Here is a 21,954-nt window from a genome sequence, read left to right as displayed (position 1 = left end):
GCACCAATCTACTGTTGATGAACTATTCTAACTAATGGCCATCAACATGAAAGTAGTAGACAAGATTTTCAATTTCAAGTACTGGATCCTTTTTGATGTGTCTAAAGTCATCACTTTAATTATGTGAGTAAAGATACACAAAAGCAAGTTTGACACATTCAACATTCACTCTCTGAATACAGACTGGAAAGTCAAGACTGGGTACAAGTCTCCTGACCTAAGAGACCCGTAGTGAATCTCGATATTGTGGTCCATACTTGGACAGTGAATGTTGAAAGTGTGAAAGTAAATTCCTAAATTTCACAAGTAAATGCTGTACCAAAATGTAATAATTCCATATGAAGACATCAGCTGAATAAACAAATATTTCTTTTAGGCAAATGAGCAGATTGAGAAGGCAGGAGGAAAAAGTACTGCTACTATAATCATTGCTCTTACAGATGGCAAGCTGGCTGACCAGATTCCTATATTGACAGTAAAAGAGGTGAGCTTTTATTCTTTCTTGGTCTGTGCATTTTTCTTTCCTTTAGATATTTCTTTGGGATTAAGTTTTGTGCTTTTTCTACAGGCTGATAAAGCTCGTGGTATGGGAGCAAGGGTCTACTGTGTTGGAGTTCTGGATTTCAAGTATGATCAGGTGAATATGGAATAAAAATGCAAGATTATTCAATTTAGGTGACACTCATGCACACACTAGCGTCATATTTATAGACCCAATGCAGAAAGCACAAAGTTTTGAAGCACTTGAGTACATGCTGCTGTGCAGGTTCCTTTGGGTGCAATACCTATGGAGATATTCTCTCCTTGAAGCAATGTTTTTTTTTTTTTAAAGATTGAAAATTTTGTTCTTGAACCTGCAAACACCTGCAGGGCAGCATTTCGTCTCATTTACACAACTGTCTGAGAGAAATAATAGTCTTGCTACATACAGTAGAGCAACTATTTTTTTGTTTGTCTGCAAAAAGGGGGAAAGCTGAATTGTAATTGGTTGCTATATACTACAATTAACATATTTATGATAGATCATTTTTATAAATAAGGTCATGTGTTGTTCTCCCAGCTGCTTAGTCCCAACCTTGTGTTTTAGAAAATGTAAAAAAGTTTGAGCTCTGAGGAACTGCTTCCATCTTCCTACTTTCACAGGTGACTTACAGTCAGAAGTTGAGGACACAAGATGTTGGTGCGGGAAAAAAGCGGTGTCGGAAAGAGCAGAAGACTGCAGCTGGTAACTATAGTACTAGGGTCAGGGAACTTAGAGTAGTGGCACCACTGCAGCACTGGAGTGGTGCCACTAATCTTAAGTTCCCTGACCCTCATGTTATAGTTACCAGCAGCCATCTTCTGCTCTTCCCGACACCACTCTTGTTCCGCACACACATCTTTTGACTGACTGTAAGTCAAAGTTAGTGGTTACAAACTCTTAATGTAAGTCTCTGAGAGCCTCTTAAGGTGAATCCCGTTCAGGTGAAGTCTTGCGATGCAGATTTTGTTGCAGAAATTTCATCTGCATTGAAATTTCAGATATTAATCTTGCTGCCAATATAATCACACCATTTGGATGAATAGAACTGGTTTTCAGTCACAGAAAATCCTGTCCCGCATCAAATCTGCCATGTGTCAACACACCCAAAAGCTGATTTTACAGGTCCATAAAACATGGACACTGCTCGGGTTAGAATATCCCGATTGACAGCTTGGTCTTCTGACCTAAACTAACTGCCTTCGATTTGTCCACCTCGAAAACCAACTTCTCCACCATTACAGAAGATCGACTCTCCACTCTACTCTCAAGTTCGCATCTCACCACCTGTGCACTTGACCCGATCCCTTCCCACTTCATCCCAAACCTCGCCACAGTCCTCATCCCAACTCTAACCCATCTCTTCAACCTATCACTAACTAACAACTGGTGTTTTCCCCTCAAGCTTTAAACATGCCTCAATTACACCCATCCTCAAAAAGCCCTCTCTTGACCCATCCTCTGTATCTAGCTATCGCTCTATATCACTTCTCCCCTATGCCTCAGAACTACTGGAACAACAGATCCATCTTCAACTGTCCTCCCATCTATCTTCCTGCTCCCTTTTCGACCGCTTACAATCAGGCTTCCGGTCACACCACTCCACTGAAACTGCCCTAACTAAGGTCACCAATGACCTATTAACCGCCAAGAGCAAGCGACACTACTCTATCCTCCTCCTCCTGGACATTTCCTCTGCCTTTGACACAGTGGACCATTCCCTATTACTACAGACCATCTCATCCCTTGGCATCACAGACTAGGCCCTATTCTGGATCTCGTCATACCTAACTGACCAAAAATTCAGCATCTCCCATTCGCACACCATCTCCTCACCTCGCCCCCTATCTGTCGGAATCCTGCAAGGTTCAGTTCTAGGGCCCCTGCTCTTCTCCATTTACACTTTTGGCCTGGGCTTCTTCTCCACTAGATTTCTAAAACTTAACATGAACAAAACAGAATGTATTGTCTTTCCCCCATCTCACGCGACCCCCCCCAACGAACCTATCCATTACAGTAAATGGCTGCCCACTCTCCCCAGTCCCACAAGCTCGCTATCTCGGGGTAATCCTTGACACTAGTCTTCCTTCAAACCGCATATCCAATGTCATGATCCCAATGGCAGGGGATCACTAAAGGACAAGCACAGATACAAACAAGCTCTAGGGCGATGGAAACTGAGCTGACCACGACCCTGAACCTAACACACAAATAAAAGTAGCCGGGGAACGTGCCTACGATGATCCTAGACGTCTCGCTCCAGCCGAAGATCTAACTACCCCTATTAGAAGAAACACAGACCTCTCTTGCCTCCAGAGAAATACCCCACAGAAATAGCAGCCCCCCACATATAATGACGGTGAAATGAGAGGAAAGCACATACGCAGTATGAAAACAGTTTCAGCAAAATGAGGCCCGCTAAAGCTAGATAGCAGAGGATACAAAAGTGAACTGCGCGGTCAGCGAAAAACCCTTCAAAAAACCATCCTGAAATTACTTGAACTCATGTGCCAACTCATGGTACATGAGGAGCAATTTCAGCCCACTAGAGCAACCAGCAGCAGAAAATCACATATCTGCAGGCTGGACTAAAAACCAAATAAAGCAAAACACCAAAACAGGAAAATCCAAACTTAGCTTGACCAGAAGGTTCTAGGAGCAGGGAGCAGAGGTAACAAGACACACTGGATACATTGATAACCGGCGAGGAAATGCCAGCAAAGCCAGGTAAAATAGGAAACTCCCATATCCTGATGGAACAGGTGGAACCCAGAGACCCAGGAAAGACAAGTCACCCAGTACCATCAGTAACCACCAGAGGGAGCCCAAAAACAGAACTCACAACAGTACCCCCCCCTTGAGGAGGGGTCACCGAACCCTCACGAGAACCACCAGGGCGACCAGGATGAGCCCTATGAAAAGCGCGAACCAAATCATCAGCATGAACATCAGAGGCAACCACCCAAGAATTATCCTCCTGACCATAACCCTTCCACTTGACCAAATACTGGAGTTTCCGTCTGGAAACACGAGAATCCAAGATCTTCTCCACAACATACTCCAATTCTCCCTCCACCAGCACTGGAGCAGGAGGCTCAAGCGAAGGAACAACAGGTACCTCATACTTCCGCAACAACGACCGATGGAACACATTATGAATAGCAAACGATGCCGGGAGATCCAACCGAAACGACACAGGGTTAAGAATTTCCAAGATCCTATAGGGACCGATGAACCGAGGCTTGAACTTAGGAGAAGAGACCTTCATAGGAACAAAACGAGAAGACAACCACACCAAGTCCCCAACAAGAAGTCGAGGACCCACGCGGCGACGGCGATTAGCAAACTGCTGAGCCTTCTCCTGGGACAACTTCAAATTGTCCACCACATGACTCCAAATCCGATGCAACCTATCCACCACCATGTCCACTCCAGGACAATCAGAAGGTTCCACCTGACCAGAGGAAAAACGAGGATGAAACCCCGAATTACAAAAGAAAGGAGAAACCAAGGTAGCAGAACTAGCCCGATTATTAAGGGCAAACTCGGCCAGCGGCAAAAAGGTAACCCAGTCATCCTGATCAGCAGAAACAAAACACCTTAAATAAGTTTCCAAGGTCTGATTAGTTCGTTCAGTCTGGCCATTCGTCTGAGGATGGAATGCAGACGAAAAGGACAAATCAATGCCCATCTTAGCACAGAACGTCCGCCAAAATCTAGACACAAACTGGGATCCCCTGTCAGAAACGATGTTCTCAGGAATCCCATGCAAACGAACCACGTTCTGAAAAAACAGAGGGACCAACTCAGAGGAGGAAGGCAACTTAGGCAAGGGTACCAGATGAACCATTTTAGAAAAGCGATCACACACAACCCAGATGACGGACATTTTTTGAGAGACAGGGAGATCCGAAATAAAGTCCATGGAAATGTGCGTCCAAGGCCTCTTCGGGATAGGCAAAGGTGACAACAATCCACTGGCCCGAGAACAGCAAGGCTTAGCCCGAGCACAAACCTCACAAGACTGCACAAAAGAACGCACATCCCTCGACAAGGAAGGCCACCAAAAAGACCTGGCCACCAAGTCTCTAGTACCAAATATTCCAGGATGACCTGCCAACGCAGAAGAATGGACCTCGGAGATGACTCTACTGGTCCAATTATCCGGAACAAACAGTCTCTCAGGCGGACAACGATCAGGTTTACCCGTCTGAAACTCCTGCAAAGCACGTCGCAAGTCTGGGGAGACAGCAGACAAAATCACCCCATCCCTAAGGATACCAGTGGGTTCAGAATTTCCAAGGGAGTCAGGCACAAAACTCCTAGAAAGAGCATCCGCTTTCACATTCTTTGAACCTGGCAGGTATGAAACCACAAAATTGAAACGAGAGAAAAACAGTGACCAACGAGCCTGTCTAGGATCCAGACGCCTGGCAGACTCAAGGTAAATCAAATTTTTGTGATCAGTCAAGACCACCACACGATGTCTAGCACCCTCTAGCCAATGACGCCACTCCTCAAATGCCCACTTCATGGCCAAAAGTTCCCGATTACCAACATCATAATTCCGCTCAGCCGGCGAAAACTTTCTAGAAAAAAACGCGCATGGCTTCATCACTGAGCAATCGGAGCTTCTCTGTGACAAAACCGCCCCCGCTCCAATCTCGGAAGCATCAACCTCAACCTGAAAAGGGAGCGAAACATCTGGCTGACGCAACACAGGAGCAGAAGAAAACCGGCGCTTAAGTTCCTGAAAGGCCTCCACAGCCGCAGGAGACCAATCAGCAACATCAGCACCCTTCTTAGTCAAATCCGTCAAAGGCTTAACAACACTAGAAAAATTAGTTATAAAACGACGATAGAAATTAGCAAAGCCCAAGAACTTCTGTAGACTCTTAAGAGATGTAGGCTGCGTCCAGTCACAAATAGCCTGAACCTTGACGGGATCCATCTCAATAGTAGAAGGGGAAAAAATATACCCCAAGAAAGAAATCTTCTGGACTCCAAAGAGACACTTTGAGCCTTTTACAAACAAGGAATTGGCCCGCAGGACCTGAAACACCTTCCTGACCTGCTGAACATGAGACTCCCAGTCATCAGAAAAAACCAAAATATCATCCAAATACACAATCATAAATTTATCCAGATATTCACGGAAAATATCGTGCATAAAGGACTGGAAGACTGAAGGAGCATTAGAAAGTCCAAAAGGCATTACCAAATACTCAAAATGACCCTCAGGCGTATTAAATGCGGTTTTCCACTCATCACCTTGCTTTATTCGTATAAGATTATACGCACCCCGAAGATCAATCTTAGTGAACCATTTAGCCCCCTTTATGCGAGCAAACAAATCAGTCAACAATGGCAAAGGATACTGATATTTTACGGTAATCTTATTCAAAAGACGATAATCTATACAAGGCCTCAAGGAACCATCTTTTTTGGCCACGAAAAAAAAACCTGCTCCCAAAGGGGACAAAGATGGACGGATATGTCCCCTTTCCAAGGACTCCTTAACATAATCCCGCATAGCAGTATGCTCTGGCACTGACAGATTGAACAAACGACCTTTAGGAAATTTACTGCCTGGAATTAAATTTATAGCACAATCGCAATCCCTGTGAGGAGGAAGCGAACTGAGCTTAGGCTCCTCAAAAACATCCCGATAATCAGACAAAAACACAGGAATCTCAGAAGGAGTAGATGAAGCGATAGAAATCGGAGGTGCATCATCATGAACCCCCTGACAACCCCAGCTTAACACAGACACTGATTTCCAGTCAAGGATTGGATTATGAGTTTGTAACCATGGCAGACCAAGTACTAGAACATCATGCAAATTATACAGTACCAGGAAGCGAATCACCTCCTGATGAACGGGAGTCATACGCATGGTCACTTGTGTCCAGTACTGAGGTTTATTCATAGCCAAAGGTGTAGAGTCAATTCCCTTCAAAGGAATAGGGACTTCCAGAGGCTCCAGACTAAACCCACAGCGATTGGCAAATGACCAATCCATAAGACTCAGGGCAGCGCCTGAATCCACATAGGCATTGACGGAAATGGATGATAATGAACAAATCAGAGTCACAGACAGAATGAACTTAGACTGTAAAGTACTAATGGCAACAGACTTATCAACCTTTTTTGTGCGTTTAGAGCATGCTGATATAACATGAGCTGAATCACCACAATAAAAGCACAACCCTTTTTTCCGCCTATACTTTTGCCGTTCACTTCTGGACTGAATTCTATCACATTGCATTATCTCAGGTGACGGTTCAGACGACACCGCCAAATGATGCACAGGTTTGCGCTCCCGTAAACGCCGATCAATCTGAACAGCCATAGTCATAGACTCATTCAGACCAGTAGGCGCAGGGAACCCCACCATAACATCTTTAATGGCCTCAGAAAGGCCATCTCTGAACTTTGCAGCCAGAGCGCACTCATTCCACTGAGTAAGCACCGACCACTTCCGAAATTTTTGACAATAAATTTCTGCTTCATCTTGCCCCTGAGAGAGGGCCAACAAAGCTTTTTCAGCCTGAATCTCTTGGTTAGGTTCCTCATAGAGCAAACCCAATGCCAGAAAAAACGCATCCGCATTAAGCAACGCAGGGTCCCCTGGTGCCAATGCAAATGCCCAATCCTGAGGGTCACCCCGCAGGAAAGATATAATAATCTTGACTTGCTGAGCAGGGTCTCCCGAGGAGCGAGATTTCAAAGAAAGAAACAACTTGCAATTGTTCCTAAAATTCAGAAAACGAGATCTATCTCCAGAAAAAAACTCTGGGACAGGAATTCTAGGTTCAGACATAGGAGCATGTACAACAAAATCCTGTATATTTTGAACCTTAGCGGCAAGATTATTCAGGCTGGAAGCCAAACTCTGGACGTCCATGATAAACAGCTGAGATCAGAGCCATTCAAAGATTAAGAGGAGGAGGAAGTAGCCAGGCTGCAATAAGGCTAGGCAGCAAACTCTGAGGGAAAGAGGAAAAAAAAAAAAAAAACTTCCTCAGACTACTTATCCTCCTACTTCAGCCAATACAATTAACACTTTGTGGGCCGGTTATACTGTCATGATCCCAATGGCAGGGGATCACTAAAGGACAAGCACAGATACAAACAAGCTCTAGGGCGATGGAAACTGAGCTGACCGCGACCCTGAACCTAACACACAAATAAAAGTAGCCGGGGAACGTGCCTACGATGATCCTAGACGTCTCGCTCCAGCCGAAGATCTAACTACCCCTATTAGAAGAAACACAGACCTCTCTTGCCTCCAGAGAAATACCCCACAGAAATAGCAGCCCCCCACATATAATGACGGTGAAATGAGAGGAAAGCACATACGCAGTATGAAAACAGTTTCAGCAAAATGAGGCCCGCTAAAGCTAGATAGCAGAGGATACAAAAGTGAACTGCGCGGTCAGCGAAAAACCCTTCAAAAAACCATCCTGAAATTACTTGAACTCATGTGCCAACTCATGGTACATGAGGAGCAATTTCAGCCCACTAGAGCAACCAGCAGCAGAGAATCACATATCTGCAGGCTGGACTAAAAACCAAATAAAGCAAAACACCAAAACAGGAAAATCCAAACTTAGCTTGACCAGAAGGTTCTAGGAGCAGGGAGCAGAGGTAACAAGACACACTGGATACATTGATAACCGGCGAGGAAATGCCAGCAAAGCCAGGTAAAATAGGAAACTCCCATATCCTGATGGAACAGGTGGAACCCAGAGACCCAGGAAAGACAAGTCACCCAGTACCATCAGTAACCACCAGAGGGAGCCCAAAAACAGAACTCACAACAATCCAAGCCCTTTCCACTTACTGCCACCTTCAACTCAAAAATATTTAACGGATCCGTACATTCCTAAACCAAGAATCTGCAAAAACCCTAGTCCATGCCCTCATCATCTCCCGCCTCGACTACTGTAACCTCCTGCTCTGTGGCCTCCCCTCTAACACTCTCGCACCACTCCAATCTATTCTAAACTCTGCTGCCCGACTAATCCACCTGTCCCCCGCTATTCCCCAGCCTCTCCCCTCTGTCAATCCCTTCACTGGCTCCCCATTACCCTTCTCTACTCCCCTCTATTCTCCTCTTCCCACAATCGCAAACAAGATTTCTCTCGCGCATCACCCCTATTCTGGAACTCTCTACCACAACATATCAGACTCTCAACTACCATCGAAACATTCAAAAAGAACCTGAAGACCTACCTCTTCCGACAAGCCTACAACCTGCAGTAACCACCGTTCGACCAAACCGCTGCATGACCAGCTCTATCCTCACCTACTGTATCCTCACACATCCCTTGTAGATTGTGAGCCCTTGCGGGCAGGGTCCTCTCTCCTCCTGTACCAGTTGTGACTTGTATTGTTCAAGATTATTTTACCTGTTTTTATTATGTATACCCCTCCTCACATGTAAAGCGCCATGGAATAAATGGTGCTATAATAATAAATAATAATAATAATTTGTCTATGAGGCAGCTAGCATAGACCAGAAAACTTGGTGGTCGGCCAGATATCAAAATTCGAGCACAATCTGGGTCTCGTGTACCGGCCTTGTTTGCTAAAGGGAACCTGCCAGGAGTTTTAGACTTCTGAAATCACAGGCACCATGAATCAAACACCAGAAATGTTATTGCAGCAGTGTATCTTTTTCTCCGAAATGCTGTGTCATTTCAGAGGATACGCAAGTTGAATAGCTGCCGGAGACTATATGTCTATGTCTGGGATGACTAGTGCAAGAAACAGGATGCTTCCTTTGACGAACCGAACAAGTGTCTCCATATGTGTGTCTATGGAGAGAACTGTCTGTCTAGGGTAGAAGCATAGTCTCCAAACCAGCTTTTTAAAGTATTTTTAGTTTGATATGCTGTCTTGTTTTATTCGCTTCAAAGTAAAAAATACATAGTTGCAGTAATACAGCCAGTGCCAGTTTCATTCTGTCTGTGATTCGGCTGATGTCAACCGACAGGTTCCCCTTAATATACACTGAATGAACTAAATGACATATTAATGTATTATATATATATATATATATATATATATATATATATATACACTGCTCAAAATATAAAGGAAACACTTAAACAACAGAATATAAATCCTAGTAAATCAAACTTCTGTGAAACCAAACTGTCCACTTAGAAAGCAATACTGTTTGACAATCAATCAGTACCAATGCTTTCTGGCTGATGTTTTGTTCACTTTTGAATGTTGGTTGTGCTTTCACACTCTTGGTAGCATGAGATGGACTCTACAACCCACACAAGTGGCTCAGGTAGTGCAGCTCATCCAGGATGGCACATCAATGTGAGCTGTGGCAAGAAGGTTTGCTGTGTCTGTCAGCGTAGTGTCCAGAGGCTGGAGGCGCTACCAGTAGACAGTCCAGTACACCAGGAGACGTGGAGGGGGACGTAGGAGGGCAACAACCCAGTAGCAGGCCCGCTATCTCAGCCTTTGTGCAATGATAAACAGGAGAAGCACTGCTAGAGCCCTGCTCAATGACCTCCAGCAGGCCACAAATGTGCATGTGTCTGCACAAACCGTTAGAAACCGACTCCATGAAGATTGTCTGAATGCCTGGCGTCCACAGATGGGGGTTGTGCTCACAGCCCAATACCGCACAGGATGCATGGCATTTGCCACAGAACACCTGGATTGGCAAATTCGCCACTGGCGCCCTGTGCTCTTCACAGATGAAAGCAGGTTCCCACTTCTTACCTGATCAACCCTGGTTTCTCAAGTATTATATAAAAATACATTGTGAACAGAAACAGTACAGAAAGACATGGTGGACAGCATTTTGAGCAGTGTATTCTTACCTAAGCACTCCTAATACTTTAGATCATAAAGACAGGGTAGATAGCAGTGTAAGCAGCCTCTTCTTAAAGGGAACCTGTCACCCCAAAAATCGAAGATGAGCTAAGACCACCAGCATCGGGGGCTTATCTACAGCATTTTGGAATGCTGCAGATAAGCCCCCGATTGATCCTGAAAGATGAGAAAAAGAGGTTAGATTATACTCACCTGGATGGGCGGTCCGATCCAATGGGCCTCGTGATCTGGTCCGGAGCCTCCCATCTTCTTACGATGATGTCCTCTTCTTGTAGTAATGCTGCGGCTCTGGCGCAGGCATACTTTGTCTGCCCTGTTGAGGGCAGAGCAAAGTACTGCAGTGCGCAGGCGCCGGCAAAGGTCAGAGAGGCCCGCCACCTGCACACTGCAGTATTTTGCTCTGCCCTCAACAGGGCATACAAAGTACGCCTGCGCCGGAGCCGCAGCATGAAGACAAGAAGAGGACGTCATCCTATGAAGATGGGAAGGCCCCGGACCACGACGCCCATCGGACCGGACCGCAGCAGGACCGTCCCTGGATGAGTATAATCTAACCTCTTTTTCTCATCTTTCAGGATACATCGGGGGCTTATCTGCAGCATTACAGAATGCTGTAGATAAGCCACTGATGCCGGTGGGCTTAGCTCATCTTCGATTGAGGGAGTGACAGGTTCCCTTTAACTCATCACCACAGTTATCTACAGAATTCTATAAAAAAAAATGTATTGTGAACAGCCTATTTTACCATAGCACACTTTGAATCTCCAATATTACATCCGAAAGATAGTCGGACCTCAGTATGATGTCCTCGTATGAACTCATCACCCCTTCTATCCTGATATATTCAGCTTTAGATCAGATAAAAACTGTGGACAGCAGTATAAGAAGCCTTATCTTACCTCAGCACCTGTGATAGCTCCAGTATTAAATCACAATATCCACTGGGAGCACATCCTCTCAAGTACTTTTACAGTTAAAGGGACTCTGTTAGAAGGTTTTTGCTATTTAATTTGAGAGCAGTATAAGCAGTATAATGTAGTGGCAGAGAGCATTATTCCAGTAATTTGTCACTTACTAGGCTGTGTGTTGTAGTTTCAAAGCAATCATTGTTTTATAAACAGAAGCTTATAGCTACCTGACCATGTCTACTGTGCAGGCCACTCAGGCTAATCTGTGCAACCCTGCCCCCCACCACTGTAAGAAGGCATACACCAATTACGCAGTGATTATCTCCTTATACAAATTAATTGTAATTCATTAGTTAACTCCTTAACCCCTGGGCAATGTTCCATTTTTGCGTTTTAGTTTTTTGCTCACCTTCTTCCCAGAGCCATAACTTTTTTAGTTTTTTGTCAATATGGCCACGTGGGGACTTGTTTTTTGCAGGTAAAGTTGTACTTTTGAACGACACCATTGGTGTTAACATATCGTGTACTAGAAAACGAGGCAAAAATTCCAAGTGTGATGAAATTGCAAAAAAAGTGCAATACCACAGTTGTTTTTTTTTTCTACCACGTTCACCAAATGCTAAAACTGACCTGCCATTATGACTCTACATGTCATTACGAGTTCACAGACACCAAACATCTATAGCTTCTTTTTTATTTAAGTGGTGAAAAAAAATTCCAAAATTTGTAAAACAAAATAATTGCGCCATTTTCCGATACCCGTAGCTTCTCCAATTTTCATGATCATGGGCTGGATGACAGCTTATTTTTTTGCGTGCCAAGCTGATGTTTTTAATGATTCCACTTTGGTGCAGATACGTTCTTTTGATCACCCATTACTGCATTTTAATGCAATGTTGCGGTGACCAAAAAAACCTAATTCTGGCATTTGACATTTCTTCTCATTACCGTTTAACGATCGGGTCAATCCTTTTTTTATATTGATAGATTGAGCGATTCTGAACTCGGTGATACCAAATGTGTATGCTTCTTTTTTTTTTAATTGTTTTATTTTGAATGGGGCAAAAGGGGGGTGATTTGAACTTTTATGTTTTTTTCTATTTTTTAAATATTTTTAAAAACATTTTTTTTCACTTTTGGCATGCTTCAATAGTCTCCGTGGGAGACTAGAAGCTGCCATAATCCAATCGGCTCTGCTACATACAGGTGATGATCAGATCATCTGTATGTAGCAGAAATGCTCACTTGCTATGAGTGCCAACCACCAGTGACAACCATAGTGACAACCCTAGAGGTCTGCTGGAGACCTCCGGTTGTCATGCCATCCCATCGCGATGGGTCAGAAATTGACAGCAGCATTTATCTAGTTAACAGCCACGGATGGATCGCAATTGCACCCACGGCTGTTGTGGGCACATATCAGCTGTATATATCAGCTGACATGTGCCTGGAAAGGTGTGTGCTCAGCGCTGGAGCCCGCACCAAACAGGGAGAGTCCAACATCGCCGTAATATTACGCCCATTGTCGAAAAGAGGTTAAAAGTGTTTAGGAATTTATTCATAATAACATTTACTTTAGTAATATATTTTATTTCTATTCTCAAAGAGCCCGTTTAAATATTATTTCTAAGAAATATACCAATGTTTCTCATTCTTCAGTTGACTTACTTTGAAGCCTCCACTGTGTCTTATGTAGTAGTCAGTTATCTACATTTATTCCCTTTGGCACCAGTTTTTGGAACTATTAGTCATTTTATAAAATCATTTCTAATGTTGCTTCCATTCAGTGTATTGGATTTTGCAGATGAGTAAAATAGTAGAAAGAAAATATTCTACCAATGTGATCAGTTTTCAGTAACATTATTTCTAATATTATAAAAACAAGCTTTATCTAGCTTCCATTAAATTGACATAACACATATCTAACAGTATTTGCTTTCTAAACACTTTCCTTTTTCCGAAAGCTGATAAAAATTGCTGACTCCGAAGAACATGTGTTTGCTGTTGAAGGTGGATTTAAAGCTTTGGGAGGGATCATTAATTCAGTAAGTACCACAATGTAAATGGACTAGTTGTAAATTTCTGAATGTTCTTTCTTGGTATTTGCAGCATAAGTGTACATGTAATAACTGTAGTCTTGTCAGATTTATCCTTTCAAGAATAAAAAAGCCAGAAATTCCAGCCTAAGTTCTCATTATGTCTGTGTGTCTGAACATGGCTTGGCTGCACATGTTTATTTTATTTTATTTTTTACCAAAGCAGTCAGATCTTACATAGAAGTGAACTTGACAACACTTCTGGAAAAAAAATTGCTTTTGTTTTTGTCGTGCACAATAGAATTATACAAGTAGTTGTTTTTGTGTATGACCTTTGCATGCCTGTTTTAGTTGATGTGCCATTTTTAGTTTGTTTGCAGCTAATTAACTTTTGCCTTCTGAGATGTTTCCCCTAAGGCCAGGATCACACATGTGAGAAATAAATCCGAGTCTTGCATGGTAATACCCGGCATTGCCGCCGTCTCTCTGGAGCAGAGCATGCGGCCGCATAGCAATACATGCGGCAGCGCGCTCCACTCCAGAGAGACGGCGGCAATGCCGGGTATTACTATGCGAGACTCGGACGTATTTCTCGCATGTGTGATCCCAGCCTAAGGGTACGTTATGTTATGAAGCTTCAGTTTATCTGTATCTGCCTGCTGCTGTTGATATGTTTCTCCCTGTCAGCGTCAAAGTGTGAAGGAATATATCATAAAAATACAATAAGGCCGCAGTCACACTACCACACAATACGGCCGAGTGCTATGCAAGAAAACATTACATAGCACTCGACCCAGTGTTACTTTATGGGTCAATTCAGATAAGCGTATTTTTTTTTTCAGGTGTTTTCAGCGTGCGCGTAAAACGCGTATATTGTCTGAGACTCGCCAATGCAAGCCTATAGTTGCGAGAAAAACTCAGAGGCCACACAGACCATCCGTATAGCATGCGACAAATACACACACATTTTCCTGAAGCCAGGAAATTGCATCAGCCAAGAATAGGAAGCATAGCATGCAGATTGTCCTGGCAACCTATAAAAAAAGTCAGGAACATGCCTTTACAAATCAACAATCACTGGGTAGGGCTCCACAAATGTTGAGACAAAAGAACCTGCTCAATTGTGTTTAAGGTTAGCCTGTCACACATGTTTTTCACAAACCAGGAAAAGCAAGACACCAGCAGGGTCTCTATTTGAAATATATAAATAAATAAATATTTGAGGACTTAACTTCTTGTGGAGCCAATGTATGATCTCCTTGAATATGTTTTTATTCTTTTCAGACCACTGAGCCAGTTAATTTAATGGGACGGTATATAGGGAAAAATCAGTGAGAAATGGAAAGCCATACGGATGTCATACGGGTGAATGGCTGAGAATATCACATCATTGAATTGCAAATGCATTACACACGTATTACCATATATAGAACACTCGTGTACTCTCGGCAGTGAGACTCGGACCGATTTTTTTTTATATGTTTAGTGTGATTCCAGCCTAAAGATTCTTATAGAAACTGTATAGAAAAACAGTTTGATTTAGGGGAGTTTTATAACTTTGCTGTTCATCAATAGATTTGTCAACTATATCTCTGTAATATATACTAGTAGTAGAAAAAAAGGAACAGCACAACACTTCACTTATCTCTGGGTGCAAAGCCTCCAGGTAGCCCGTCTACTGGCTATCCTCAGTCCATAGATTCAGGCAAAAAACAGGCAGCACTCCATTATCTTGATCAACTGTGCAGAGTTTAATCAGACCCACATGTCTTTACCACGACGTTTCGGCTCCAAATGAGCCTTTCTCAAGCAGTGGGTAAACCATTCATGTGCATATATATACATTTCGAGCCATAACCAGCCTTAATTAGCCATTAGTGAAACAGTATATGTGTTTATAGTTTACATATTAAAAATGCTTATTAGTATCATAAGGTGCTGCAGTGCATCATAAAGTGCCTCATGTGTTAGTGTTGCTATGTGTCATTAACCTTATCGCTTATTACACATTTCTTACCGACGGAGCTGTTTACTGGCTATGGAGGACATCTTCATATTGTTCGGCGTTCCCTAAGCGCAGCTGCGCATGTCCGCTACGTCACATCACTGTGCTAGACCGCGGACCAATCAACGGCCTTAACGCATGCGCATTAGCGCTCTATATCGCCATCTTAGTAGTGGCATCTTACATCGGAAGGTCAGTTCTCTGCTTTAGAGACGGCGCCTGCGCATACTGCGCTAGACGGCACCTGACGCCACCCTTTGTTAGCCAGCACTCATTCTGGTCTCTATGTAGCCGTGGGAAGCTTTTAAATAATGTATTTTTACACGCTATATCCTCATTTTGCAGAGCTTACTGCTGACTCATTGTATTTGTGCCATATAGACCCTTTCAGCGCATATAGTCGCCCTGACTCTCCGGACTCAGCCTAATATCAGCCATAGTCCGGAGGTCATACAGTCATATACCTAGTAGCGACCTAACCCTCTCAGGTCAGCTCGCCCCAAGCTTAGGCTGTAAAAAGCGATAGCGCCTATGTCCCGGCATATAAATTCCACTGAGGAAAAGAATTAAAGAAAAGCTAATATATAATATTTTAACTGCTTTTATTAATCAACCCACGGTCCAACACAGTAAAAGACCAAAGACAAAGAATTAAATGTCACAATCTTCATAGTTGAATATTTATCTTTGTGTCCTCCATGTCCTTAGACTCTTCTCCGACAGTATTTTGCTCTTGTCAGAGCATCTGATGAGATCTAAATAAAATTAGAAAAATACATTCTTGTGAGTTACATAGTATTTTCTAAAATTAAAAACAAGTAATCACATTACTGATTCATTGGGACCTAAAATATTATACATCAGGATTCATGGATATTATTAGATAATTGTATGCATTTTAAAGTCAGCATTAAGTCCTCCCGGTCTCAGGGTATTAAGTTCATAAATCCACATTAGTTCTTTTTTCTTAAGTATCAACTCCCTATCATCTCCTCTTCTCTGTATTGGAACCGCATCTATGATTTTACATTTTAGATCCTTTTCTGTGTGCTTACAGTCAGCGAAATGCTTAGGGACAGGAAGGTCCACTCTATTTTTTCTTATACTGTATCTATGCTGGTTCATTCTCGTTTTGAACTCGCAAGTTGTTTCTCCGACGTACCAAAGATTACATGGGCACATGAGCACATATATAACATGGTCCGAGCTACAGGTAAGGAACTGTTTTATATCATATACCTTTCCCGTTTTTGGATGTACAAATGTAGGCCCCTTGATCATATACGTGCAATTAATGCAATTTAAACAGGGGAAGCATCCATTTCTTTTACTGCCTGTAAGATATCTCTGGGTGCCTTTTCTTTTGGGACCAATATCCGATCGTATGATCATATCTTTAATGTTCCTACTTCTCTTGTAGGAGTATAATGGTGGCATTTTAAATTCTGTTATATTTGGCAAACATCTCCCTAGCATAGTCCAATGTTTTTTGATGATGTTAGATATTTCCCTACTCTCTTCAGTGTATGTAGAGACAAAAGGAACCCTATTCTGAGTTTTCCTATGTCTACCATACGGTTCTCTATGGATTAATTGTAGTCTATCTTTTTCCATTACCTTACTTTTTGTTTGTTCTAGTAACCTCTTTGGGTATCCTCTATTCAAAAATTTCTTAATTAACCGATCTATTGTTATATCAGCTGTATCATCTTCCCTAACTATTCTTAATTTACTCTGGTTAAATCTTGGACTGGAATCCAATTTTTAGATGTACTAGTGGAACAAAAAAATGATCAACTTATTACGACATTGTATGTAAAAGATACTGATAGGAACAATTTGCTCCTATATGACAGTCAACACCCTTGCTCAATGAAAAGATCTATTCCCCTTAGCCAGCTACTTAAGGTACCGTCACACATAGCGACGCTGCAGCGATACCGACAACGATCCGGATCGCTGCAGCGTCGCTGTTTGGTCGCTGGAGAGCTGTCACACAGACAGCTCTCCAGCGACCAACGATCTCGAGGTCCCCGGTAACCAGGGTAAACATCGGGTAACTAAGCGCAGGGCCGCACTTAGTAACCCGATGTTTACCCTGGTTACCATCCTAAAAAGTAAAAAAAAACAAACACTACATACTTACCTACCGCTGTCTGTCCTCGGCGCTCTGCTTCTCTGGTCTGGCTGTGAGCGCCGGGCAGCCAGAAAGCAGAGCGGTGACGTCACCGCTCTGCTTTCCGGCTGACCGACGCTCACAGCCAGAGCAGGAGGAGAGCAGAGCACAGCGCTGGAGGACAGACAGCGGTAGGTAAGTATGTAGTGTTTGTTTTTTTACTTTTAGGATGGTAACCAGGGTAAACATCGGGTTACTAAGCGCGGCCCTGCGCTGAGTTACCCGATGTTTACCCTGGTTACCAGCAAAGACATCGCTGAATCGGTGTCACACACGCCGATTCAGCGATGTCTACGGGGAGTCCAGCGACGAAATAAAGTTCTGGACTTTCTTCCCCGACCAGCGATCTCCCAGCAGGGGCCTGATCGCTGCTGCCTGTCACACTGGACGATATCGCTAGCGAGGACGCTGCAACGTCACGGATCGCTAGCGATATCGTCTAGTGTGACAGTACCTTTAGAGTTAGGTGTATAGTTAGGGAAGATGATACAGCTGATATAACAATAGATCGGTTAATTAAGAAATTTTTGTGATACAGTGATACCTCATTTAGATTTTTTTTCATGTTTTGGCGCTTTTATACGATAAAAACTATTTTATAGAAAAAATTATTATTTTTGCATCGCTTTATTCTGAGGAGTATAACTTTTTTATTTTTTTGCTGATGATGCTGTATGGTGGCTTGTTTTTTGCAGGACAAGATGACGTTTTCAGCGGTACCATAGTTATTTATATCCGTCTTTTTGATCGCGGTATGATAATAAAGCGTTGTTATTTGCCTCGTTTTTTTTTTACGGTGTTCACTGAAAAGGTTAAGTAGTGGGCCAGTTTTATAGGTCTGGTCATTATGGACACGGCAATACTAAATATGTGCACTTTATTGTTTTTTTTTTATTTAGATAAAAAAAAGAAATGTATTTATTGGAACAATATATATATTTTTTCTCTTTATTTAGGAATTTTTTTTTTTTACACATTTAAAATTTTTTTTTTTACTTTTTTTTACCTTGTCCCAGGGGAGACATCACTGTATAGTGACAGATCGCTGATCTGACACTTTGCAGAGCACTGTGTCAGATCAGCGATCTGACAGGCACTGCTCCAGGCTTACCAGCGCCTGCTCTGAGCAGGCACTTGGTAAGCCACTTCCCTGCAGGACCCGGAAGTAGCCCCGTGGCCATTTTGGATCCGGGGCCTGCAGGGAGGAGGCGCTTGGTACAAGGTGAGCACATCGCCTTGTACCGATCGTCTCAAGGAAGCCCGCAGGGAGCCCCCTCCCTGCGCGATGCTTCCCTATACTGCCGGAACACTGCGATCATGTTTGATTGCAGTGTGCCGGGGGTTAATGTGCCAGGAGCGGTCTGTGACCACTCCTAGCACATAGTGCTGGATGTCAGCTGCGATAGTCAGCTGACACCCGGCCGCGATCGGCCGCACTCTCCCCGTGAGCGCGGCCGATCGCATATGACGTACTATCCCGTCACTGGGAATTAAATCCCAGGTCACCTTGACGGGATAGTACGTCATATGGGATTAGGGGGTTAATGCAGTTTTCTGAGCAAAAACAGAAGTGGATACAAAATATCCACTTTTGACTTTGGTCTAAAAATGTATAAATATATAAAATGATTGTGCTTTTGGTAATAGTAAGTAACATAAAAGGCGACAAGGTTTGTTAAAAATACAAACCATGTCACCTCCTGATGCCATTTGCACAGAATACCCTTTGATGAGTCTTCCTATTTGTAATAGAGATGAGTGGATCAGACAAAACTAGAATTTGGTTGTTGGTACAGATTTTCATGGGAAATGTGATTCTCAGAGAAGTTATTCTCTGCAAATTTAATGTCCCTTAATATGCTCTGGGGTTTCTCCAGACCCCAAAACATAATAAATGTAAGATGTAAAAGATAGAAAAAATTATCCTCACGTTACTGCTTACCTCTTGTCACTGGTCTGGTCATTGCCATAGCTTACTAACAGGTGCTAAGCAATGCATAAGTACTCACAATCCAATACTGTGCTGATTTAAAAAAAATGATCTTATGTGTACAGTAATGTATTAATAAATAAAACAAAGCCAAAAAAGTAGCCACCCTTACTTTGTCAACCATTTCTTTTCTGTTGGTAAGAATTAGGTCCAATATAGCATATCCTCTTGTTCTTCCTTCTTCCTTTTGAAAGATAAAGTTGTCAGTGAGAGAAGATAAGAATTTTCTGAATCCATTACTTTTTCCTGTGAGAAATTCCTAACAAATATCTGGATAGTTGAAATCTCCCATTATCAATATGTCGTAAATTTTTTAGAACAAAGACATCTGATATAAAACGAGTTCATTCATATCTTCAGTCTGTCCAGGTGGCCTATAATAAACACCTGCAAAGTATCCTTTCTGATCTTCTCTCCTTGTATTCTTACTCAAACAGTTTCTGCAGAGCTACCACTTTCTGAAGCTTGGATCTCTGTGGAGATATACACTTTCCTAACATACAGTGCAATGCAATGCCTCCTCCCCTCTTGTTAAACCTGTTTCTAATTGTAGCCTTCAAGGTTTGTATTCAATCTTGTGTATCATGCCACCAAGTTTCAGTGATGCCTAGGACATCATATCTCTCTTCCTGTGTTAGAAGCTAAAATTCTCCTTGTTTGTTTCCCATGCTCTGACACATTTTAGTTTGTAGTCGGTTTCTCTTGCTTATTTTGTTGGCTTTTCTTTATTTCCACTTCAAATAGTAGGGCTCTCAAAAAAATTAATTAGTTGCATCATACTTTTTCCTGGCCATATATTTCCCACCCCATATTGTTCTACTGATGAGTGTGTTTTCTTGTATTCGTAAGATGCAACCTGTTATGAACAGGTAATTCAGAACCACAATGGACCTTGAAGTTCAGAGCACACAAAGTGACCTGACAATTACCAAAAACATAGGACGAGCTCTGAGACGTAGGAACTCTGCTGACCGCAATCCCTAATCCTATCCAACCACACTAGAGGTAGCCGTGGAGCGCTCCTGACCAGTCCTATGCGCCTCGAGCACAGCCTGAGAAACTAGCTAGCCCTAAGAAAGAAAAATAAGCCTAGCTTGCCTCAGAGAAATACCCCCAAAGGAAAAGGCAGCCCCCCACATATAATGACTGTGAGTTGAGATGAAAATACAAACGCAGAGATGAAATAGATTTAGCAAAGTGAGGCCCAACTTACTGAACAGACCGAAGATAGGAAAGATTGCTTTGCGGTCAACACAAAACCCTACAAACAACCACGCACAGGGGGCAAAAAGACCATCCGCACCGACTAACGGTACGGAGGTGCTCCCTCTGCGTCCCAGAGCTTCCAGCAAGCAAGAAAAACCAATATAGCAAGCTGGACAGAAAAAATAGCAAACAAAAATAACACAAGCAAAACTTAGCTTATGCAGGATAGACAGGCCACAGGAACGATCCAGGAGAAAGCAAGACCAATACTAGAACATTGACTGGAGGCCAGGATCAAAGCACTAGGTGGAGTTAAATAGAGCAGCACCTAACGACTTAACCTCATCACCTGAGGAAGGAAACTCAGAAGCCGCAGTACCACTCTCATCCACCAAAAGAAGCTCATAGACAGAACCAGCCGAAGTACCACTCACGACCACAGGAGGGAGCTTGGCCACAGAATTCACAACAGTACCCCCCCCTTGAGGAGGGGTCACCGAACCCTCATCAGAGCCCCCAGGCCGACCAGGATGAGCCACATGAAAGGCACGAACCAGATCGGCAGCATGGACATCAGAGGCAAAGACCCAGGAATTATCTTCCTGACCATAACCTTTCCACTTAACCAGATACTGGAGTTTCCGTCTCGAAACACGAGAATCCAAAATCTTCTCCACTATATACTCCAACTCCCCTTCAACCAAAACCGGAGCAGGAGGATCAATAGATAGAACGACAGGTGCCACGTATCTCCGCAACAATGACCTATGGAACACGTTATGGATGGAAAAAGAAGCTGGAAGAGTCAAACGAAAAGACACAGGATTAAGAACCTCAGAAATCCTATATGGACCAATGAAACGAGGCTTAAATTTAGGAGAGGAAACCTTCATAGGAATATAACGAGATGACAACCAAACCAAATCCCCAACACGAAGTCGGGGACCCACACAGCGCCTGCGGTTAGCGAAACGTTGAGCCTTCTCCTGGGACAAAGTCAAATTGTCCACTACATGAGTCCAAATCTGCTGCAACCTATCCACCACAGTATCCACACCAGGACAGTCCGAAGACTCAACCTGCCCAGAAGAGAAACGAGGGTGGAACCCAGAATTGCAGAAAAACGGCGAAACCAAAGTAGCCTAGCTGGCCCGATTATTAAGGGCGAACTCAGCCAAAGGCAAAAAGGACACTCAATCATCCCGATCAGCAGAAACAAAACATCTCAGATATGTTTCCAAGGTCTGAT

The 21,954-nt window shown here is 43.1% G+C and overlaps 1 protein-coding gene across 2 annotated transcripts in view; it reads left to right on the top strand.

Moving 5' to 3' along the window:
* The window catches only part of ANTXR2 (ANTXR cell adhesion molecule 2), a 398,739-nt gene that overhangs the window by 100,252 nt on the left and 276,533 nt on the right, over positions 1-21,954 (top strand). For both annotated transcript variants that reach the window (XM_069742748.1, XM_069742756.1), the window contains 3 exons: positions 377-484; positions 569-637; positions 13,257-13,337. In XM_069742748.1, coding sequence (XP_069598849.1) covers positions 377-484; positions 569-637; positions 13,257-13,337 — 258 coding nt within the window. The remainder of the gene's footprint in view (positions 1-376; positions 485-568; positions 638-13,256; positions 13,338-21,954) is intronic.

Source organism: Ranitomeya imitator, chromosome 1 (genome assembly GCF_032444005.1).
Source record: "Ranitomeya imitator isolate aRanImi1 chromosome 1, aRanImi1.pri, whole genome shotgun sequence".
Classification (NCBI taxonomy): domain Eukaryota; kingdom Metazoa; phylum Chordata; class Amphibia; order Anura; family Dendrobatidae; genus Ranitomeya; species Ranitomeya imitator.
The sequence above is the reverse complement of the archived record's forward strand: the minus strand, read 5'-3'. Positions and strand labels throughout refer to the sequence as shown.